Below are 24,946 nucleotides of genomic sequence, written 5' to 3' on the forward strand. Positions count from 1 at the left end.
TGAAAGAGGTGCAAACACTGCTTCTACTTATGCTGAAATCTTGGGAGTCACCCAGGACTTACAGAGGGGTTGCTGGGACAAGCTGAGTCCCAGTCACAGATCTCATGCTATTGGGTCTTGCTCAGGCAGACACAGTGCCATGAGCTACTGCATGCTTGCCATGGTGCTAGTAACAACCTCAGCGTGCAGCCTGCAGCTCAGGATAGGCTCTTGGGTTGATGCCACCCTCAGCAGCTGGGCTGCAGACAGTACACAAACCACTTTGCCTGAAACTCATTCAGGTACAAAGCACAGTGGTGTCTTTATCAGATCCTTTAAGACAAGGTGGCTGTGGTCTTCCTGCTCATCACCTTACAGTACCTGAGCTGGTAGTTTCTGTCTTACAGCAGGTAAAATTGTGTCCTGCAGTGCAAAAAGCCCATGGCTCATTTGTGTGTCTGCACAGCTGGAAAAACTTATGTCCAGGAGAGCTTTGCTTTTGGCAATCCAAGTAGGCTCCTGGAGTCCCTGGAGGGTTCATGCTTTACTATCAGTGCCTCTGAGAGCTCATACAGGCTGGCATGGTGCTTCAGCCCCACCAGTCCCTGTATGCCTGCCTACCTGCTCCCTTGGGATGAAGGGTATTGGCCTGGCCAGAGCTCCTATCTGGCAGGCTCCCAGGGAGCTCTGACCCAGTATGCCAGCCTAGAGCAGGCCAGCCTCTCACTGCCATGCTTGTTTTCCTGTGGTCCCATAGGTGCCATCTTGTAGTCAGTGAAAATTCAAAGTGACTCTTGGTGAATAATTAATTGTCTTCCTCCTGGATCATCTTTAATGAATGAAAAGGCTGGAACCCTGCTGGGCACAAGAACATGGTTCAGTGATTTTGACACAGATGTGCATTTTTGCAAGTGTTCCCTGAACTCCCTAATGAGAAATTCTGGGGCTGCAGGTTGAAGTCCCTGTTCATTGTCTCCTCTTGGGATCTAGAAACCTGAAAATGCTGCAGGAAAAATGTTCATTTTCCCTAAGGATGTCACATGCATCACAAACTGGGTACAGAAAATGCACTTCCCTATGGAAAAGGCATTTGGGTGACGGGTGCAGCGCGAACAGTGGAAAGAAAACAGGCCAGGCTTGGCAGAGATGTTAAGCAACTTCTTTTTAAGCACGGGTGTTTGGAGCTCCCCAAGCCACGTGCCCATTATCAGGCTGTCCCCTGCAGGGAGAGGGGACTCTCAGCTGCCTGCCAGCTGCCATCACTGCGCCGATTCTTCAAAAGGGGGTTAATCTGTCCCTGCCGCCGTGCCACCAGCGCGCTGCAGAGTGCATGGCCCATTTATCCCTGCTGGGGCTGCCGCAGCACTGCCAGCTCCGCCAGGGATTTGGCAGCTGATTGAGAGACTAAGGCTTAGGGAAGGGCTGATGAGGGCTTCCAAACCTGCACAGCTTTCTAATAAGTGTGAGCGTTCAGAACAAAATGATGAATTTCTCACATCATATCTTTAACAAGGAAAATATGCTCTTAGGAGCTCACCTTTCTCTTCAACTGATGGGCCTTTTAGGTGATGGCAGCAGCACCCTCCCCAAACTCAGCATTTTTAGGGACAGAGGGCAAACAGCTTCAGCTCCTACCCACCTGCAGCTCCCCGAAGCCATGTGGCTGAGCAGCCACAGGGAGGCATCAAGGGAATGCTCTGGCTTCTCATTAAACCAGGAGAAGGAAGGAAAGGCTTTGGGCACAATTAGTTAATGAAGCTGGCAGCTTTGTATGCTAACGGCACCTGATGTGTGGATTTGAAGTGCAGCTGCACAAATACAACCACCAGCACTTTCAGACCCCTTAAAAAGCATAAGCACCTAGCAAACTAAACACCTGTCTGAAAGGAGCTTAGCTAGCCATGCTGCAGAGCAGGCAGCCAGTTTACCTCATAATTAAGCATATGTTCATGGAAAGCACCTGTGCACTGAGAAGCCTCAGCCCTTCCCTGCTTCCATAGAAAGCGGTTTTTCCTTCCAGCAGCTGCCTCCCACCTGGGTAATGATGAGGTGACATTGCCCTAATGCCCAGGAGGCCTGTGTAGTGCCAGCAGTCACAGCACAGACAGCAATTAGAAATAGGTTGTTTATTTTTTTCCTTTCCAGACTTAAGAAAACACCAGCAACTTGCAGGTAATGAAAACCTAGAAGCTACAGAGGCAAAAAGTGCAGCAGTAGAGCAGACAGGAAAGGATCCCATGTTCTGCCCAGCATGCATCTTTTGGACTTAGATTTTGTGCCATGCACAGCTGCAAGTTAGGCTGGGAAGCACAAGCAGCACTATAACATATGGCACAGAACATTTTAAAGCCATGCTGCTCCCACCCAGATCAGAACCAGTTTGCAGATGGGGGGTGAGGAGATTGCTCCTGCACAGGCTGTTAGCTGTTGGCAGGGTTCGATCAGCCTGCCTCTCTGCAGGATTTTTTGCTTCATTACAGAAACATACCAGGACACATAATATTCAAGTTCAGTCTAATTCTGACAGGACATTCTCAAAAACCCGCTTGATGGGCTTCTCTTCCCTGATCCTCACAGGAATTCGCAGTAGATATTCACTATCTGCATCTCTGCTCCCCATATTGTACTTACTTTGGTTCCCTACACCGACTATGTAGATATTTATATACTGTCAGAAAAACCAGAAAGAGCACAGAATTTTGCACAACTGATTAATTCAGATAAGCATGCAAAGCACTTTAACACATATCACAAATTACATAAAAATGCTCTTTTCAGGTCCTTATTTTGCTTCATTCTATGAATATTACAGTACAGATAAAAATAAAACCAACAAATAAATAAAAGATGGAAACATGGGCTGATATTTTTGGATGCCTCCAGGAATAGCTATCAGTCCCTATAACTACTTTTCAAGCTTGCTGAGGGTTATCATCAAAATAAAAGGCACATGCATGCATTTAAATTAGGTTATAGTTTGAAAAAACTATCTGGCAGATCTGTATCTGTATGTCTTGCTAGTTTCAAGAGTAGAAATTGAAATTCAGTACAGAAGAAATAATAGCCACAAAGATAAGAATATGTTTTAGGAAATAATTTGGCCATACTTTGCTGTCAAAGAAATGAAAATATCTGACATTCCCTTTAAGTGGTAGAAGCTGGGCACATCAGGAGCTTGGCAGAAAATAGCTGGCTGCTCAAAATTTTTCTGTCTGGGGATGATCAATTTAACTGGAAGAATACTAACTATGGTCCAAGACAAGACTAATCATAGAATCACATAGAACCATAGAATGGTTAGGTTGGAAAGGACCTGAAGATCATCTAGCTCCAATGCCCCTACCATGGCCAGGGATGCCTCACACTAGACCATGTCACTGGAGCTTCTTATGGGATATAAGTTTAACCGTAAAGTCCTATGGAGGAGGGGTGAGAGGTGAAGTGTTTCTGAACTGATGGTGTATTTGTGCTATTGATAGGCATATCTAAGTATAAGGTATTTATTCTGGATAATAAAAATAGCAGAAAAAATAAAATGCTTGAGCTGCAGCATAACTTACACCAGCACAATGGCTGCTCTGGATGTGTGCTTATGTGATACACACATCCACACTGCTATTGCTGCTGGACCTAGCTAGATTAAAGGAAATTATGTAAACCTCTGCTCTGCAAGTCCCCAGATTCAGTGCAAATATCCTAAAGGAAAACAAAATATTATAAAAAAGAGATTACTACTACAAGAAAGATGGGAAGAGGAATGAGTGCAGCAATTGCTAATGGATGCTCCAGGAGATAGCATTGTCATGAAATGTTACTTACAAAGACCACTCGCCCAAAGGAGCAGAGGTGACACATTCTAGGCTGGAGTTCCAAGCACTGCACCATGAGGGACTGGTTAGGTTTCAGGGACAAAGCCTCCAAGTAGGCTGTCACTGCTGACCTAAGATCACCCAAAGCAGCATAAAAGCTTCACCAGAGAGAATTATGATCACCACAGCTGCCTCCACCCCTCTGACAGAGGGGAACAGCAAGGACTCTCTTGCAACCAAGAGGCACAATTACTCATAGGCAGCTCTCAGGCCCCTGCTGACAAACATGCCCTGCTCTCCAAATGGGAGTGCAGCAATGCTCTAGGTCAGGGGAGGCTCTGCCCCACCATAGCACCGTCTGAAGTCTCTATCCCTTCTCCAATCATCAGCCTCTTGTCAGCAGTTTAAGAGACTCCAGATGATTGCCAAGAACTGTAGGCCTGACAAACATCCAGCCACTGGATCACTGACAACCCTCTGTACTGTTCAAAGGACACAACTGTCCTGCTGCAATGCAGTTTTCCTGCAAGGCTGCCTGTAGATTTCCTTCTAAGCCCTGCAAAAGGCAAAAACCTCCTTTGAACTGCTGTGTAGGACAGGCCCACATGACCACCTGAGGTGTCTATAGACAAGGACTTCCCACCTGCTGCTGGATCACACACTGTGAGTCCATCCAAATTCCCAGAAAAAAAAAGAGGAAACTGTGTTTGATCACCAGAGCCAAAGCAATGAAATTATTGCAGCTCCATGTCACACATGACACTGTTATAGGTCACCTGCACATCATTAACCTCGACTGCACAACAGATATCCTGGGCTCCTGCTCTTCCAAAACATACCCCTTCCATGCTGGAGCTAGGGAGGCATTTCTGCTAATGCTATCAGCCTATGACACAGCTGGGGAGAGCTCATCACAGGCATTACAGACACAAATACATATACACACAAACAGCTCACCTGCCATTCCATGACAGAGTGAGATTTGTAAAGCACCACTCATTCTACATCCTTGAACACTTAGGGAAGGACTGTTTAATCAATAAAATGCACCCACATTTTGTCAGAGGAGAATTAGATATAGGAAATATCCCATGGAAAGATCCTTCTTTCTACAAGAAATGTCAACTTCTCTCCAACATGTGGAAAATAATAAAAAAAAGCAAAATTTTATTTTTTTTTCCACTTTTCACTCATGCAAGAGAAAAGAAAAAGCCAAACCCAAATCCAATTGTTGTCTTCTTCCGGCTCTCCTAATTGTTGCCTTCACTAGAGCGACAATTTCTGGAGACCTCTCTGAATATTTGGGAGCAAAGCCAGAAAGTATCCCCCATGCCCTGCAGACTGCTGGGCTCAAATTACTTAGTGAATTATCTCTTTATGATTAAAGGATTTTAGTTCATGTTCAGAGATGTTGCAGTCCTTCCATGAGGGGTCCTGTTTACTCAGATGCATCAGCATCTGATGCAAGTGCAAATGCATGGAAAGAGGGACTAGCTGCCCATTTTGAGTTTGGTTCAGTATATTCCTGTCCAAAGCTACCAGGAGGTGCTGGATTTGGGCACAGGTTTGACAGAAGGCAGAGGAGAAGCAAGTGTGGACTTCTTCTTTGCCTCATGGATGTATTTGTTTCCTGAATTACATAAAAACATAAAAACCCCTCACATCAGAAGAGGTATCAGAAATAACTGATTCCAGAAAAGTCATAAAATCATTGAACCATAGATTATTTTGAGTTGGAAGGGACTCATAAGGCACATCAAGTCCTCAGAGATCTTCAGGTAGAAGGCAAAAAAACATGTATTTGTATATCTGTTGCACCTTTTCTTAATGAAGCACTTAGCCTATAACTCTGGCCGCTCTAGAGGCATACGGTAAAATACGACTTAATGTATTAATTTTAAAACAAAACCAAACAGCATGCTGTACCTACCCAGCTTATCAGGAGGGCCTTCAAAACCTCCCTCACAAAGCCTGGAAGAGATAGGGAATGGCTACCCCAGTTGCTGCCACTGGTGTCCTTCCAGTCTTGTCACAGCCCAGTGATACAGGGCATGTGGGCAGGAGGAAGAGGGGACTCATGCTCTACAGAGCCCATCTTTCCAGCCCTAATGGGATGGGATTCATAGCACTGCCTGCCCTGAGCTTAAAAATAAGATAACTGAGGCTGGTTAGAAAGATTTATGCCTTTTAGCAGGTACCTTGCTTCTAGCCTTTGTACAAGAAAACTCCTGACACAGCACAAAAACATCTTTATTTTATGGACAGAGTGTCATCTCCCTGTTCACAAGGGCCATCCTAAACCTGATCAGGTGTCTTTGCTCCACTATTTGTCTCAAATGCTGGGCTGAGCCTGCAGCCCCAGTGGCTCTGAGCCCCAGAGCTCACCCAGAGAGCTCCTCATTGCCAGGTTGGCCTGGTTCAATCCTCTCATTCATTCCTGTGCATTTAACCTGATTGCCAGTGCATCAATAGGTCATGCAGCTGCACTTGGACAGTCCTATAACAAGCTCCACAGATTTGGCTTAAATAAGTCCTCCAGAAGCCTGGATGAAATCATCTGCAGGGGCAAGCCATGAATTGTCTTCTCCAAGACTTGTCCTTCCTGCTCTTCTGCTTTACATGTCATCTTTCTTTGAAGCATGATTTTGTGGTGTTAGAAGTCCACTTCCCAGAAGATCATGCATGAGTGTAGATGATCTTCAGACCTCCCATGCATCAGGCTGTGCTTCCTCCTGCCAAGGCACAAGTGCTGTCTAGTGGGTACAGCAAGGGCTTTGAGTATCAAATATGTTTTCCTTGGATACGCAGAGTTGGTTTGGTCTCCCACATAGCTGGCACAATATAAATCCCCTTAGCAGGGGCCTGCCTGGCAAAACCTGCTGCAGGCAGTCTGATATCTAGGGCAGGGTATTCATCCTGACTAGTAAGAATGGACTAGTAGGAATGGCTTTTATCTCCATAAGAAGATAAAATCTCCACAGCCTGCTGCTCAGGGTCTTGCATGCAAGGACAGGTAAGTGACCTTGGTTTGCTTCATCATGTGGCCAAATGAAGTTTCTTATGAAAGGCTCCACATGACCTTTTGCATTTGTAACCATTTTGCCTCTCAAGTGGGCAGACGCAGCTTCTTTTAAGATTCAGACAGTACGTTGGTGAGTGCTCTGAATTCAAATGAAAATGCCTGAGTCACCATTTTATCAGGTGCTGAATAAGAACAAGTTTATTTTTTTTCATGTCTATAATTACACATTTAGAAGGGGCTGGAGCAGCTCTCAGAATGAGGGGAAAGATGCTTGAGTGAGCTGTGCTGATGGAGAGGGCCCTGGTTGGACAGAGCAGTGGAAAGAGCAGTGCTGGGGATAAGCAGAAACTGATGCTCCCTGGCAAACCATGCTCTGCTTGTTTCTTTCCAAATTTCTTCCCCACAGTATAATAAATGTTTGAGCTTTGGGAAGGATCAGAAGGACTGGGCAGAAAGAAAATAATGGTTTTGTTTGGCTTGGGGGACTACTTGGCAATAGTACTACATGACTATAATTAAATCAGTCCCAACCCAGGCCAGGAATGAGCAAAAACAAACAAGAAACAGCTTCCCCACTCAGCATTTCCTAGCCGGCAGTCAGGCCAGGATTGGCACGTTTAATATCTCATCCCTCGAAGTTGTTTTTTCTCAACAAGGAGAGAGCACGCAGAATAAGGAAATACACTGCTGGGATAATTCTTGACATATGGCAATATCTGCATGTATACATTTGCTTTTGGCAGTTCAGTGTTTACCATATAGGACGTCTGCTCCATCATGTAGCTGTCAATACTGGGAAAATTAAGTTTACACCTCATGAAAGACCACATCCAATAAGCAATCAGACAGTGTGCTCTCCATCCCATGATTAATGATCCAGGGGATATTTGTCTTCTGCAGCACTGCTGTGGCTCTCCTACCTCTGCAACTATAGATCTGAATCACATCCCAAAACAGGAGGGGCACCTAATCTTTAGATTTGATTTAGCTGTATCTCAGGATAGAGAAAATTTCAGGAGCAATGAATATGATGTAAATGCCATCAGGAGGTGGGGTAGTACCCCATCTCTTCAAATCCAGATAAGCATGGGTAGCTGCTAACAGGAGCAATTCCAGCCATTCCTCTCCCTGTCTCCCACTACACCTGTCCTGCTGCTTTTCTCCTGACAGCAGCAGTCCTTGTGTGGCCACATGATGACTCAGGCTGATTTCTCTGTAAATTTACCTTGCAAATAATACTACTAATAAAAAGGGTTAGTTTATTGCTCTGGCTTACTCCCAGCACTAGCACCAGCATACAGGGGGAATAAAAGTGTGTACCCACACATAGTGGGAGCACAGGCTTGTCCTGCTCTCATATATGGCAGTGAAGCCACTGAGGAACTGCAGCCTCGATATCACACTCACAGAAGAACAACCTCTAAGTCAGTTCAAAGACTGAACATGCCCTGCAAATCCTGAGCCTGAACCAGGTTTTCTCAACTTCCTTGAAGAGAATACTCTAGAGACTCATCTGTCTTACTTTTTCAATTGATTATGTATTTAAAACAAAATCCAATGTTGTCACAAATAAATGTTCCCAGCATGCATAGGTCTCCTCAGGAGAGAGTAAGAGACTTGACATACGAGAGTTGTAATTCTTTATGTGTGCCTGGAAACTGCTTAAATATTACTATGTCCATTTAAGAATCTATAGAGACACCAGTGAAATCTGACCCTTTAAATTGCAGGATCAACCACTTAGATGAAAGAACCTCTATTGTGTCAAGTGGACTTAAGAAGGAAGCAGAAGGGAATAACCATCCTCAGCCTTTTAGCAAATGTCTGAAAGTGCAGTGGTGAGAGATGAAAGGAGATCAATAAACATATTACCAAATTAAACTTCCATGGGTAATATTTAGACATCAGAGATGCTGGCACCTTAAGAGGAAGAGAGAAAACAGATCAGAAAAAAGAGATAAATATTCAGAAATCTGTTCTCAGAGGGCCATTTCCAGTAGCAATCATGTTAATTGCACACACAAATTAGGCAAACAATCATGAATGCATTTTTCAAAATCAAGCCCTATTTGTGTTACTCTTGCAAGAGTTTCCAATCAACAGTTTTCCGTTGCAAATACAGAACGGTTTAGTCATCAAAAAGCAAAAGAACAAAGAATATACTGAACATGAGAGGAAAACAATCTCTTCCCCATCTTTCCCACACTTCTGTAACCAATTTCTTCTGAACATTTAAAAGAACATTTTCTAATGACACAAGCCATAAAAAGACTTTAGTTTAATGAGCTACTCTCATCTTAAAAATACAGAGATAAAAATGTAAATGCACAATAGAGTGTTACAAGTAACTTTGAAGGGGCTATTATCAAAGTATGTGCATGACTACCTACCATCTGACATCCTAACTGCTACCAATATCATTTATGGAAATAAATAATTGCTTAAAAGTGTAATTCATTCTTTCATCATTAAAATCATTTACGTGTCATAATTCACCTAGCTTGAGTAATGAAAATAGAGTCTGCTTTCCTTCTCTGAATAAGCACAGTTTTAGCAAATCATTTAAGCACGGGCTTAAAATTAACTAGCTGATTGAGGTCACAGCCCACTTTGCCTATGCGTTAACATTGCTGCAGGTGATGCAGAGAGGATAAGCAAGCCCTAAACAGAAAATCCTGTTTTCTCTGAAATCTACCTCCTGAGATAGCTTTATTAACCTTCATTATGCAGAAGCCGTAAGTCTGAGCACTTCAAAATCATTGCTGTTGCTGATTCAGTGTTAGAAATCATCACTGAGTGAGACTTTCTTTGGAAGGGTGGAAGGACAGGGCATTTGTTATCCACATGTCCATCACTGCACTATCGCAGCTGTTGGGTGGCCACTCACTAACCCTGCAGGCCTTGGCTTACAGGTCACACTTAACCCTTTGAAAGCAATTACCTTCATCTGTTTCTCTTAGAAGGCAGCAAACATATTCTCCCTGGCAAGGTGCACTCCTACTGAATCTTAAATACTATTACGTGAGAAATTTATAGCACACAGGCTTTTAATGGGAGCTTACCAAATGGCTGGGAGTCTCAAATGCCTCTTAAAGCACAAATAAGGAAATCCAGCTGGACTCTAAAAGTACCATGGCACATCTACTGCTAAATACTTAAAATCCTAACCCATTCCCTCAGTTCCAGTGTCCAGACAGAGTAATATTATATGACTTTGAAACTTACAGTTCTTTAGTGGTCCATACAGGCCCTGGGTTAGTCCCGCAGCTACCTTGCAAGAAGGCAGTGTGGTCTCCACTGTCAGGACAAGGCAGAAGGCTGTGTGGTGGCACCCAGAGTGGAGTTACGTGCAGACACCCATAGCCTAAATGTCCAACTGAGCAACTCTCCCTGGCTTCCCCTACACTCTGTGGAGATCTTGCCAATAAAATCAATGGGGTTTAAGCTGCAGCTCATCTCATCATGCACAAGATGCGTACTACAAAGGAGTTCAGATGTACCCCAGATATTCTGATTCCTCTCCTCTGGCTGTGGGGCAGGCTCAGATCAGCTGCAGAGATCTGCACAGGAGGGGCAGCATCTCATCCCTCATCCCACCACCTCACATCAACATGGAACTGGCTCACTTGTTCTTGCTCCAATCCATGGACAGCCAATTACCACAGCTCATAAAGCAGAATGGAGTTCAAAGCATCCAAAAGATGAAACTGTGTTTCAAGGTGATCCCCCATGCTTCATCACACACAGAGCTTTTGGCCCAGCAATACTCATCTCCTGATGTGGCTAAATGGCTGACTGAGGCTGTGCCCACATACAGCTTGAGACACCAATTTAATCATATGCTTATAGGAACTGATAGCTACAGAAACTCATAATTCGGCCCTTACAGCCTATTCACCAGCCTGCTCTCCCTTCTGCACCCCACATGACAGCTATCATCTCTCCAACTGAACCAATTCAACTGCTTGTGAGCCCCTGAGGATGGGAGCAGGGTCCAATCCAGGCCATCATAAACGAAAGCAAGGCAAATAAATGACTTGCCTTGTTATTGTTAGTGCCTGAGGCAAGAGAGGGAATGAAGGAATAAGACACCTGCCTATGGCCCCAGGAAGTGGATGGAAGAGCACTGCTGTGTGAGGATGGGCAGTGCCACTGCACATGGCATGCCATGAAGACAAGTCTGGTTCAGATCCTCCTGCTCTTCAAAAAGAAACTTCTCATTCCACAGGACATGCTGAGCTTAGGCAGTCATGGGGACTTGGATTTATCTAGGATTCAGTTCCCCTTCATGGTAAATTGCTTAGCGGGAGATGTCTACTTGAGCTTTTTGATGGGACTATAATTCAGAGATGGGCTGTTTGACAGCCCAGCCACTTTCCCCATCAGCTCTAGTTCAGCTCCTGTTGGAGAACTGAGTGTGCAGCAGACAGCCAAAGAGAGGGGAGAAGAAACAAAGAACATGAAAGAAAACTTGAACTGCCAGTAAACCCATGCAGAAGAATCAGAAAGTAATTTTTTTGGGGGGAAGGACTGGAGGAAGAGGGAGGAGGAATACAAAGAAGCATAAGAAGAGGTTTCAGTTAGTTTTTTTTCCATTTACCCCTGCAATGTTCAAGCTACAGTTTGTGTGTGGTGGTGTGCTCTTCCCATTGCAACAGGCACTTATTAGAACTAAGAATTGTTTAGAGAAAGGCAACAAAGAAAATCAAAATCTCTTCAGACTGTAAGAGAGACAGCTTAGCAGCAGTCTTCTTGAGGTCCACAAAATCACAGGTGGCATGAGAGGAGGATATTCACTAGCTTCTTCAGTACTAGGTCTCAGGAAAGTGTCAAGCCAAGCTAGCAGAAACCAGGTTCAAAACAAAGGAAAAGAAAGGGTTATTCATGCAACAGGTCTGGGGAAATCCTTTCCACAGGACACTACAATGCTAAAAATGATGTGAATTCAAGGAGAGCCTGGTCCAGTATATGGAAGAGAAATCCACTTAGAACATCAAAGTACACTGAACCATGTCTGACTGAGAAAAGTTTCTAAGCTGAAAATAGCTATTAGCTAGGAGAGCATTTGAGGGACACGTCATATTGCTGTTCCCTTCCCTTTTTCTACCTCTTTAATGTGGATGAAGAAAGACTCATAGGCTAGATGGACACTTTACTCTAACCCAGTCTAATTGTTCCCATATTTTTCTGTTGATTGATGCTGCCTTTCATTTGAGGGGTTTCTGGTGACTTTTTTGTCTGGAGAGGTTTCTTTTTATTTTTTTCTTTTTATTTTTTTGTCAAATAATGCTCTCCAGTCTATATCAAATCCAGTGAAGACCTGGTTCTATAACACAACAGTATTGTGGAAAAAGGGAAGCTGAGCTAGGGAGTAAGACACAGTGACTCCTGCTCTCAAGGCTTAAAGAGGGATTATAAAAGCGCTAAAACAGAAGACTGTCCCTTGGCAGTTACAGGGGCAACATGTGCTCATTGTTGCAATGCATGCACACTCATGCAAGCACATCTTTTCTTTCCAGCAGCAATCCCAGCAGTGTTTTACCAGCCAGATGAACATTCCCACAAATAAGAGACACAATGCCTTTCTCTTCCTGGCAGCACTGTGCTGTCTTTCCCTTCTACAGCCTGGGAGTAGTGGGGAAAAGGCTAGCAAGTTTAAGACCTGCATTGAGTTTGGAACTCACCCAAGTGAGCAGTGGAACAGGAAAGAAAGAGAAGTGATGCCTCCAAGCTCAGCAAGCGGGATGCACACAGCACTTTCTCCCTGCTCTGGGCAGGAGTCAGACCCACATCTGCCTTTCCAGCACACTTTGGGGGTTCACATTTTTCTCTCTGCACCCTGCCAGCCCCTTGTCAGAACAGGATTTTCTTATTAAAGCCTTTTTTCCTCAGTGGATATGTATATAGGTGATGAGCTCTCCCCACAGAACAGGGTCCACCCTGTGCCGGTACAGTCCCTAGCACTGTCCCCAAGAGGCAACCTTGGCTATTCCGCAAAGAAAAGTGCCTGTCCTTTTTTGGCACTATTAACAAGGAAAGTCTCTGTTTTGAGTATTTTTCTGTTTAGCAGACTATCATATAGAAACTGGATGCTGACCTCTGGGACGTTTCAGCATCCCTTGCTGAGGGGAGAGATTGCCCTGCCAGCCAGCATGTTAGAGAAATATTAGCCCAAAGGGCATGGGTTGTGGATGGGCAGGAGAGGAACTCTCATGTGCGTGCTTTCAGCAAGACCCACCACTTGCCAGGAATACCAAACAAGTGCAAAATTTGTTTGATGAAGTGTTTCCTCAGGAAAGCATATGCTCCCATTAACTGTGCTTCTTATTAGTGCTTCACATGCCATCTGAAAAAATCTAATTGTTCTAATTTACATTTTCTAACCTTAAAATAACCCCCAAACCAGCCCTAAAAAACAAAGTTGCAACACCTTCTTGGCCAAGGTACTGTGAATGAGCTGCAGGTAAGATGTGGAAAGGTGTGTGTCAGCCATTTACCAGGTTAGGTGGGATACGGAGGTGCATTTCGCTTAGCTGAGTAGCCTGCAAGCAGCTGGGAGACATGAATTATATCACCCTGCCTTTTCAGGTTAAAGATTCATCACAGGAACTCTAGCAAACACAGAAACAGGAAAACCTAGTTTCTTTTTCTTATCTATAAAAGGTAAACCCCAGTTATTAGAGAGGCACATCCAAGCCCAACTGCAGGATGTTACACCATACATGAATATTTATATACATATTTGTCTGATTAACCAAATATTTCAAAGATAATAGCCTGCTTGCACAGTACATAAATACCTAGGGAAATCAAAAGCAATACCTAAGAGTCCCTCCAGCCTCACCAATACAACACCTAGAATGTCCCTAAACTATCCCAAACCCCCAAAAAACAGGTAAGTAAAGGATCTGAGCACACATAGCTGGGAGGAAGGGGAGCACCATGCACCAGGACATAGGAAGGTGTCACCAGACTGTCAGATCTGGGCTTGAACTCCACTGCTGAGATTCCACATAGGGTCAGATGCACTTGAAGATGCTCTGACTGCTACTTGATTTCGTTTATGAAAGCCCACGGTAATGCATGCTCCTGCAAGAAATCAGAGCCTGTTTTGTCAGGGCTATCCATACATAAAATGAAAAGCTGCTGTCTCCATCAGCAAAAAACAACCACAGAAGAGTATAAGCAATGGTATGAGTAAGTCACAGGAACTCAGAAAAGCAGCAGCAGCACTTTGGCTGCCCAGTCCCATCAGCAATATAATCATTATTGTTTTGTTTGGTTTAGTTTTCATTTCACATTGTGACAAAAGAAGAAGTCCAGGAATTTTCAGCATGGAGGACTCGGCAATACTTTTCCAGTGGTCATTTGTAGACACACCAACATCACAGACACATTTAATATTGTCACTGTGGGAGTGTCATGGACACTTCAGATTTCATTCTGCTTTTCCAGTTTGAAAGCTCTGTTTTAAGTACATCCAGCTCCACAAGGAATACTGCTATAGCCTGTTCCTTCCTCATAGCATATTTTGGATCCTCCCAGCAGACTTCCCCATCCTGAAAAGTCACTAGACTAAGGCAGAGCAGGGAATGCTGTGCTGGGTACTTTTATCCCAGAAAGAAAGCACAGCATGCCTAGCTAATTTTTTTAAGCCAGTTTTGTTAGAAGTCCCCCCTTCTCCATTCCTCTTCCTCAGTGCTCCGAGCTCCTTTTTCCGCTCCCATGCTCATGTAGCCCTCCCACACTGTCCTCTTTTTTTCTTTTCACCCATTATGTGTCCAAGTTTTGCATTTTAAACACTTCTCTATGCTCCTGTATGCCCATACACATGCTCCTGCACTTTTCTGCTGAAGGACTGGTCATTTCCCTGCAGGAATAATACTGTGGCAGTGGCGCAATAAAGCACTCTATGTGAGAAGACACTCTGGAAGAAGAGCTAAAAACTGGAACCAAACTGACTACATTTGTCACAATCCCAGCACAGGGCAGGGGATTTTCTTGTTCTCTTAGCCTTTTGTCCTATGTCAGGAGGACTAGCAACCTCAGCAAAGAGGTACCAAGCCTATAACCCCAGAGACAAGGTCAGTGCATTTCTCAGATGAAAGACTTCTGACCTACAGCAAGCCACAGCTTGTCCCTTGCACAGCTGTGGCTTTATAAAAAGACTCACTGAGAAACCAGCAGGACATGCAACAACAGAGAGCAAAAATTCCCCATCTCAGCTCTGTCAGAGCAACTACTTCAGTCAACTTGCTTTGTACCACTGTACTTACTGTTGCCCACCCATCTCCTCAGTGGCACAAAGCAAGCAGATTAGGACTAAGCAGCATGACTGCTGGGCTGTGCACAAGTGAGTTTTTAAGTGAACAAGTGGCTGTGAATGCACATTAAAGCAGGAAGACTACACTAACAGGGAAGCAATTAATTATTTCATGGGTTTCAGAAAGGATTTTTTCTTATTCTTTCCTCTTATCTGGAACAAACAAAGCTATGAGGGAATAAATGCATTTCCAGAGATAATACATACTTTGGATGCTGGAAGCTTTTGGTGCCGACTTCTAGAAAACAAAACAATGATAATGACTCACGCTAGGCTTGTGGGTGGCTCATCGCAAAATTAGCAGCATCTTCCATGCTCCCAGCTGAGACTGGCTTTGCTGAGTTGTTTTCACAGATCCCCAGGACTGCAATTTAGCACATGCAAATAGTCCCAGCAGCCAATCGCAGCCACCATACTAGAAAGGCATAAACATTCCATTTAGAAAAATGCTTTGCCATACAAAACATGATTACCTTCTTCCATGCCATTACAGGCTATGGGAAGAAATGCTATTTTTATTATTAAATGTTACACATCTCTTTTCCTTCAAGGGGGAAAATCTATTTAAAGGCATTTTAAACAAAATCCTATTCATACAGCTGAAAACTTTGTGTACTACTATTGCATTTAGGGAAGTGATTGTCCCGCTCAACACTGCTGAGGCTGCACCTTGAATACTGTGTTCAGTTTTAGGTCCCTCACTCCAAGAAAGACACTGAGGTGCTGAAGTGTGTCCAGAGAAGGGCAACAAAAGTGGCGAAGGGTCTGGAGCACAGGTCTGATGAAGAGTGGCTGAGGGAACTGGGGTTGTTTATCCTGGAGAGATGGATGCTCAGAGGAGACCTTTTTGCTCTCTACAACCACCTGAAAGGAGGTTGTGGTGAGGTGGGGATCAGTCCCTTCTCCCAAGTAACAAATGATAGGGCAAGAGGAAACACCTTCAAGGTGTGCCAGGGAGCATATTAGGAAAATCGCTTCACCAAAATGGTTGTCAAGCACTAGAACAGGCTGCCCAGTGAAGTGGTGGAATCACCATCCCTGGAGGTATTTAAAAGAGGCATGGATGTGACACTTAGGGACATGGCTTGGTAGTGTACATGGCAGTGCTCGGTTAACAGTTGGACTCAGTGATCTTAAAGGTCTTTTCCAACCTGAATGATTCTCTGATCCTATAACAAGAAAGGGCTGCGGAAGAGGAATGGACAGGTCTGAAGAGAAAATTCAGCAAACCAGAATTAGATCATTCTCACAAACAAAGCAGTAAGATTTTTGTTTCTTTAATGAACATGGCTTTTCAACTGGGAACTGATAGCTGTGAATACCTTCAGAGGGATCTGCTAGAAACAGAAAACAAATCATCAATGATCATCAGGGAAAACAGGAAGAATTTTAGGGACAATGCATGTTTAAAAACAATGATTGTGGTAAGTATTCAAGCACATGATCATCTTAAAATGGGACTAGGTGCATGTCGCTCAGTAGCACTTACTCTGATCAAGGACTTTTCAGTCTCTCATGCTCTGCCAGTAGGGAGGGGCACAAGAAGAGGGATGGAGCACAGACAGAACACCTGTCCCAAACTAGCCATACCACAGCACATCATGCCCAGCATATAAACTCAGGGAATCTGGCTGGGAGTCACTGATTGCTGTTCAGAGACAGGCTATGCATTGGTCAGCAGATAGTGAGCACCTGTACTCTGCACCACTCCAGTTTCCTGAGTTTCATTCCTCACACTCATTTTCCTGTTATTATTGTTATTATTCTATTTTATTTCAATTACTAAACCATTCTTATCTCAACCTGTGGGTTTTACCTTTTTCCAGTTCTTCTCTCCATCCTACTGAGGGTGGGGGAAGTTACTGAGCAGCTGTGTGATACTTAGCTGCTGGCTGAGATTAAACTGTGACATTTATATGTATAGTTATTAATGATAACTAATAGAAAAGCTAGAAAAATCTTTCATTACATTTTTGGATAATATTTCCCACTCAGACTTAACAGTGGCGAAATTACATATGGCATTTAAATGGAGACAAATTCTTCCTCTTTCCTTAGTTTAGTTTGGGAAAAGAAGGAAGTTACACTTCATTCCTTTGCAAAACCATGAAAACCTCCAGGTGAGAAGCGCCAGAAACACATACAGTGCCATAAGAAATGCCATAAAAGCTAGTCTCTGCTTCAGGGTAGTGTTTATCATCCTGATTACAGCTATTTAAGAAAATTCAGATTAAGTTTATTTTGCTGAATTTGCTCATCCACTGAAAGTAAAGCATTTCACAAACATGACTTGCTATAAGTTATGCTCTGGTAGGACCAAGACAAGTTTCAAGACTCAGAAGACTGGGTGAAGATCTGTCAATTCCAGATGTTCAGCTCTGTAAGCCCAGACATCTGGCTGACAACATGCTAAATCACCTCACACCCTGGACCTGCACTTCCTGTGAAGATTTATGAAATACTGTATTGCAAACTAAACAACAACATCCTGCATAATGTCAAAGACTTTCCTTTGCATAACTACACAGAACTGGCTCTATGCACCTTAAAAAGTTATAAGCATATAACTGAGTTCATTATAATCTATACCTCTGAAATTTTGTATGATGGAAACCAAGCAATTTCACCAAATAAAAACTCTATCAAATCCATCATTTTAGCTCAGCCAGAATAATTTGTTTTTTACAAAGATTCACAGGCACTATGGGCTTACAGAAGAGATGCTCAGCATATATCTACATGAGAGGGTTACTTCAGAATAAAGGAAAGTGTGGATTTTAAATGCTATAGCTATTCTTGAATGATACCCTAGAGAAGTGCCCCTATTACAATAAAAAAGATTTTTCAGAGTTTTGCTTAATTCGTTTCCCAGGTGAATTAAACTAAATCAGACAAAGGTATTCTTTCCACTAGCTTATGAGTGTCAACAATAGGCACTATCCTGGAACAGCACAGGTACAGAATTTCCACTGGTCAGCAAATGTTACTTTCCCAAAGACACAACAGGAAGAGGGAGCTTGAGCAAAATGTACACAGAAACACTCACACTTTGGACAAGTGACTGAGAATGGAAGGCAATGGGCCTGGTGCAGGAAGGGAAAAAGTGCAACACCACTGCTTCTCAGCCCTCTGGCCCACTCCCATCTCCAGTTCAGTGGCATTAAGCCACCTTTCCTGTCTTCCACCAGCAGTGCACATACCATATTCTGAACTGCCACAGACCAGAAAGGGTCAGGAATTACAGGTTTTACTATCTGTCACTTATGTACATATAACTACTGCTTCCATTAATTCGAAGCTGACTGTGCAGTATTTGCTGCACGCTATAATACTCTGTCTGCATGAATAAACAGCAGTGGGAAAATCTTCTAGAGCTATTGCAAGTAAAGTGTACACGAATGCATAAAATCACTGAACAAGCAAAACAAAGAATGCCTGTTATGGTCTTAAGCCAAATGGTCAACATTTAATATGTGGTTTATGTATGTGATTCCATTAGCATCTGCAGATGAGATGTCTTGCATGTGCAGACACTGCAGACATGTTATGACAGTGCCCCAGATAGTCTCAGGACAAATGCAAAGATGTGTAGTGGCAGTAACAGACAAGCTATTAGCGGAATCACAGACTGATCCTGCCTACTTTGAGTGCTTGCTCCTGTTGCACAAAATATCAAACTCAGCGTTGTGATGCCTAGAGAAATATGAAGACCTCCTGTGCCAGATATCATTTTAATTTGCCATAAAGCCAGTATCAATCACAATATTTCCAGGAGTGTCTCCAAATTTCACCAGTGTGAGTCCTGAGGAAGCCAAGTTCAGGCTTTAGTTTCAACATGAACTTAATTCTACTGAAGTAATCGATTTGCAGACTAAGGACTTAAATTGAGAAGTACTCTTATCTGAGTGTTTGGGAATAGATCAGTCTCTGGATACAACCAGGCCTTTACTACTGAAAACAAAGCTGCAAAAGCCTTGCTACTGAGTGTTGCTGCTATTTGATGTGATGTGAGAAATACCTGTGGTTTCAGCAATGATGAATCGCACAGGAAAGTCTCTACAGTAGCCAAGGGCAGAACAGGCATGAGGCAGAACCATTCACACAACGAAGTAAGAAGTCCTTATGGAGGAAGACCAAAACACTCACTAGCAGAAATCTCCATTCTGCTGTTAATGTAGTCAATTGGTACTGGATCTTTTGCATCAAAGTGTCTGCAAAACACTTAGAGGTCACCTGAAATGGGATTTATTTTTGACATTATCTAGAACTTAAGAGTGTAGTAGCTATCGTTATCTAGAACTTAAGAGTGTAGTAGCTATCTATTTCATGATGTGGACTAGGAAGCCAAAATAAAAACTAAAAAAAAAAAAAAAAACCCAAACCAAATCAAACCAACAACATTAAAAACACACACACACACAAAAAAAAAAAAAAAAAAAAAACCAAAAAACCAAACTCCCCCCCAAAAAAACCCAACCAAAACTAAACCAAACAAAGAAAACCCTGAAATCTGGTGTGGCAAACCATGCTTCCCAAGCAAAGGGGAAAAAAGTGTTAACAGAAAAAACAAATTAACTGAAAAATACTTAAAAATAATCATGACTGCACCATCAAGAAGGGAAATAACTCTGCACATGAGATACAATCAGCCTGCTTACAAATTCTGAAATTAAGATAACAAATGAAGTACCTGGAAGATGATACAGAAGAGTGCTGTGCTAAAATACTTGCAAGGAAATACACAAAGGACTAAGAATAAATTTCTTGCTCTGTATTGCTATGAATTACTTGCTCTTCTGTAGTGTCTTGAAGACCCATTAAACCTCATTTTGCAAGGTGCTCCTCAAATAACCAAAGAAGCCTGTCCCTGCACAGACCAAGATAAGTGTCTGCAGAAGTGGAGCAGAAGAAAACAGCAGGCTAGAGCTAGCTAAGAGTAAAAAGTGGGGAGCAAAAACCTTTCCAGTATTTTTTCTAGCATCCAAACAGCACTTCACAGTACTCTACAACTATCCTCAATATTCACTCTTTTAATTTGAAGTATCACACACTAGTTTCTGTCAGAATCAGGAGTGGTCTGAATCTCTGAGTCAACACACAAGTATGAATCTGTCTTTAAACATGTGCTTACATCCTTATGACTTGTTTGCATTAAAGAAAACATAGACAGGAGGAGGACAAAGGACTTTACCAATCTGTCATTCAACTTAAGTGCACAAAGTGCCAAATAGTTTAGCGTAAATCACTTCTATCAGGATAACTCTTCAAATTGGAGTATCAAGGGCCTATAAGAAGCTCACAACACTCTACATTAGTGCTGCTATAGTCCATTTGTCCATGGTCCCACCTCTTCTGTAATTTATAACCCTTTTGTTGGTTTACATCTCTGACTGGTGTAGAACCACAGTGACATGCTGGGCACAGCAGTACACCTTTAGGGCTGTTGCAGGAGAATGCACCTATCTCCTGAGGCATACTTACCTTTTGAAGCAGCAGAAAGGAGATCTCTCCTCCAGCAGGCCCAGCCCACAGTGACCTCTTTATAGGTGGAAGCTTTCATTTTTATTGCACATTTTTCAAGAACATAAAGCCCAGCCTTAATGGAAATGGAACTAATGCAGCCAAGAAGAAGGAACACATTTTAACAGTGTGATTCAAAGCAATAGATCACATCTGGACTGCTCAAGCTTGTGTGGCATGGGACTAGTACCTGGAGAACAAGGTTAGTTGGAGATAACAATAGGAAATCATTCCCATGGGCTGCCTCCTTATAGCACAACATCATGAAATAAAAAGAACATGCAATGTTCAGTATCACTCCCTCAGAGTGGGAGAGATAAGGAAAGATTCAGTCCCCACATATACATCCGTCATGCTTCAACACAGGATCCACCTGTAAAATTAAACCAGCTCAGCAGGGGAACTATCAGGACACTATACCAGCTTTGAGCTCATTGAAGTTACAGCCTAGCATGTCCTATGCTTATACACCACCCCATTTTTACCAGTAGGTTATTGTACACTTTAGTGCCCCAGGTTACCAAATGATACAAAACAAATGTGCACATATATCACTACGAAGAAAACTCCTGTGGTATATTTTTTTTCACTGAAAAGAGTGTGTTTAGAAGTGGAAGCTTTCATTTTTATGACACATTTTTCAAGAACATAAAGCCTAAAATTATTTGAAAAGGAAAAAATGCAGCTAAGAAAAGAAAATGTATTTTAGCAGTTTAGAAACAATGTGTGCAATGCTTCCAAGCACAGCCACAATGTGTTCTATTTATTTATTATATTATTCTTCAAAGCAGGGCAGAAAATGCTTTCAAAGGAGCCAAGCCTACTTTCACAAAGATTTCCAGCATGCCCCCTATTGCCATGAGCCTGTCACAGACAACAACTTGTACGAGTCTCGGGGGAGGAAAGGGGATATGGAGATATAAACAGGCAGCTATAACCAGTAAAAAAATTTCCTTAGCAAGGCCAAAAGTGAACACAGGCTACCTCAGCAACAGCGTTTCTCCAAGCACAGCCTTTCTCTTCAATGTACAGCAAGTATTTATGCAGGAGGCATGGAAATATTTCTCCTCTAGGACCAAGTTTTCACATAAGGAAACAGCACAACAGCAAGCACTCTAAAAGACATCCTTGTAAGCATTTGGTGCCCAAAGATTACAACTGCCAGGGTTCAATAAGCAGAGCTACTCAAAAGCCAGGAGGATCTGAAACCCAGTTAAGTTCAAAACAGTGGAGTTAGTGCTGTAACTCCTACAGATCTTAATAACATAGGACTTCTTTCCATGGGCATTTACCCGGTATTGTAGAATGGGAAAGTCATCTCTGAAAATACACAAAGTGCAAACAAATTGCAAACACCACTTAAAAAGCTTCAACAAGATCACCCTAAAACACAAGAGCGGTGCCACACCAACCCAAGGCACTCATGCACTTACTCCCCTCTTCATTAAGTGCTCAGGTACAGCTCAAGATCAAGCATATAATTCAGCCTTTTATCTTACTGCACTTCCCATCCTAGTGCAATGCTCCCTCCCCAACAGGCTGGAAGCTAAGAGAGGTGCTGAGAGTCTCCCACCCCCCCATCAGGGGCAGCTGGGGACTTCCCTTTGCTCCTTCTAGGGGCATTCCCACTCAGAGCTACATTTAACACCCTCCACCCGAAAAACATAGCAACATCACTACTGCAAACACCAGATATAGGGAGCAGTTACAGAGAGCTCAACCCTAGAGCTGTTCAGGGCCATAGGCACTCTAGGGAAGATTATCCCTATCCTGACCAGGTGGCCATGGTTGGGGATCCCAGGTGGAGAAGAGGGCCATGTGAGGGTGTGGGCTAGGGGACACTAGTGAGAGTCATATGTGAAGTAAGAACCTCTATGGGGGCTCTGTTTGGGAGGGGGCTGGAGGTGGGGTGTGGAACCGGCTTAAGCATAGGGGACACAGGTAAGTGAAGGTATCGGGTGGGTGGGAGTCCGGGTTAGGGATGGTGCCAGGTGTGTGGAAGCACGGGTTTGGGGGATTCCGGGTTGATGTGGACCCAGGATCGGGGGATCCCGGTACGGTCAGCACCGCGGACAGCGCCAGGTCCATCCCGGCCACCTGTGAGCGGCGCCGGCGAGGCGGAGGACGAGGAGGAGGCAGAGAGGAAGGCGAGGAAACGGGGCCAGCCCGGCCCGAACGGCGCCAGACCGGCAGGCGAGGGCTGCGGGGACAAGGACGCGCGCTCCCACCTGGGCTGTGGCTGGATCTCAGACGCCTTCCACAGAGACACTGCAGCATATGCGAGCCTTTCTCCAGGAGAAGCCCGAGAATCCTCATGGATTTCACTTTATGGCGCTCTCCCGCTCCACGGAAAAGGGACCGGCCCCGGAGCGGCCAGCTTTCAGCGGCGGGGCGCCGGCCCCCTTCGCCGCCAAACTTCCCGGCCCATCGCCGCGGCTCCGCCGCGCCCGGTGGAGGATGGGGGACCCCGCCGCTACTTCTCGGGACTTCTCCGCTGGGGGAGGGCTGGCTCTGCCGGGAAGCGGGGCGGGCTAGCTGGAAGGACGTCAAGCCCTAGAAACAGTAGTGGCCGTCTCCCAGCCCTGCCCCCTGCCGGCACAGCCGCCGCCGGGGCGGGTGCCGCCACCGGGACCCCCCCTCTGCTGGCAGGCTCGGCCGCGGGGCTGGCGGGGAGGCGGGCGGAGGCTGTGCCGTTCTCCCCCGGCAGCTCCCTCCGCAGCACTGAAGTTGTCCGTATCCCCGTAGGGGTGAGAGAAGCGGTCCCGAGTCCCACAACCCCTCCCCCCCCCCCCTCCCGCAGGCTCCGGGGGTGCTCTCCGGGGCAAGGCAGGCTCGATGAGCCGCTGATATTCCGAGCGAGAAGGCACCACTTGCTGGGGCACTGACTACGCCTTTACAGGGCTCCGTCCCTGCCTGCCTGCCAGAAACCACGTGATCTACAGCATGGCTGGGAAGAAGACACACCTCTTGTCTTAAATTGCCAGTAGGAGCGTGTGTCTAGAAGCAGGGGTGTTCCTATAAGCACACGCTTTAAACGAGCAAGGCTGCTTATTTACGCTTACAGACGCTAATGCAAGAACTTCTTGCAGAGGTCGCTTTACTGAAACTGAAAGTGCATTTTTTTACCCATGTTTAAACCATCGTGCTTACAAGTTGCAGACTTTGTGTTGCAGGCACAACATTGTTACACCTGCAACATTGTTGCTCCTGAAACATTGGCCCACTTGCAACACTGTTACACTTCCAACTTTTTCCACCTGCAACATTGTAACCGTGATGGCAAAGGAAGCTCCTCAGAGGAAATAGTATATGCGAACACCTCCCAAAGAACTCTTTCACCTTAGCAGGCTCCAAAACTTCACTACAGTGCAGCTGTCTTAGCACACATCTGAACCTTGCACCAGGGTGAATGTCTGCCTGGATTACTGTGTGCTCAAAAGCAGGGTTACTTATTCATGCACCACATTTCAAAGCCTTCTCTGCTTTTGTTTCTCCTGACACCTGGCAGAAGGGATCAGACCCATGAGATGGACATTTTTCTAGAGAGGGCACTCTAGGAAATAAAAGGCATTTGACCAACACTGTGCAGGTATGTGAGAGTGGGGATATGAACTTTGTGGTTAATACTTGTTAGGATGTCTCTAAAATTCAAGCAAAAAGAAGAGGCACAGTCAGCATGACGCAAGGTGCAACACGGGTTTGCTCACTCAGAATCCTGTTGAGGATGGAACAATAAAAACTATAGAATACATGGAGATCAGAGAACCAAAAGGCATATAAACCAGGCATAGCAAATGAAATGCTGTTCTGGTATGAGTCTATTAAGGATGTGTGGCAGAAATAGTTTTTGTGAGAGCACCTACAGCCTTTCAAGCTCTCAGTAAACACCCTACAGTTCCAGATTTCTGGGGGGGGGGGGGGGAAGAATGGGTGGTGAGATAGAGAGAAAAAAAAAAACCAAAACAACAAAACAATTAAAATCTAAATGTTTCATTAAATGGAAGCTCTTATATTCCTGTCAGCCATGCTTCATACACTGAAAATAGCACTTAGCTAGAAACAAAGCCAGTAGCATACAGTGCAGGACTGCTAAAGGATGCAAGGTATTAATAACTAATCCCTGGGATCCACACTAAACTCAGTTTCTGTTGTCTACTGTGACTTATGCTGAAAATCGTCACTCTTTGTATCTTAGTTTATAGCCTGTTTTACACAGGACCTTGCATATGCACCAAGTCACAGCAAAAAGCTACATGACTGTACTTCCTCCTCCTCTCTACATGTCCCCGCTTA

General features: G+C 44.3%; 1 protein-coding gene across 4 annotated transcripts in view; it reads right to left on the reverse strand.

Annotated features, from left to right (window-relative positions):
- FGF12 (fibroblast growth factor 12) overlaps window positions 1–24,946 on the reverse strand; it is a 231,715-nt gene that overhangs the window by 122,620 nt on the left and 84,149 nt on the right. Inside the window, exon 1 of one of the 4 annotated variants that reach the window (XM_005146518.2) lies at window positions 22,882–23,190. The exons of 1 other annotated variant lie outside the window; for it this stretch is intronic. In XM_005146518.2, the coding sequence (XP_005146575.1) occupies window positions 22,882–22,969 (88 nt within the window). In that variant the 5' untranslated portion in view covers window positions 22,970–23,190. Of the gene's footprint in view, window positions 1–15,340; window positions 15,424–22,881; window positions 23,191–24,946 lie in introns of those variants that run through there. 2 more of the 4 variants (XM_031046723.1, XM_031046724.1) reach the window with 2 other exon arrangements.

The sequence above is a fragment of the Melopsittacus undulatus genome, chromosome 6, assembly GCF_012275295.1.
Source record: "Melopsittacus undulatus isolate bMelUnd1 chromosome 6, bMelUnd1.mat.Z, whole genome shotgun sequence".
Lineage (NCBI taxonomy): Eukaryota > Metazoa > Chordata > Aves > Psittaciformes > Psittaculidae > Melopsittacus > Melopsittacus undulatus.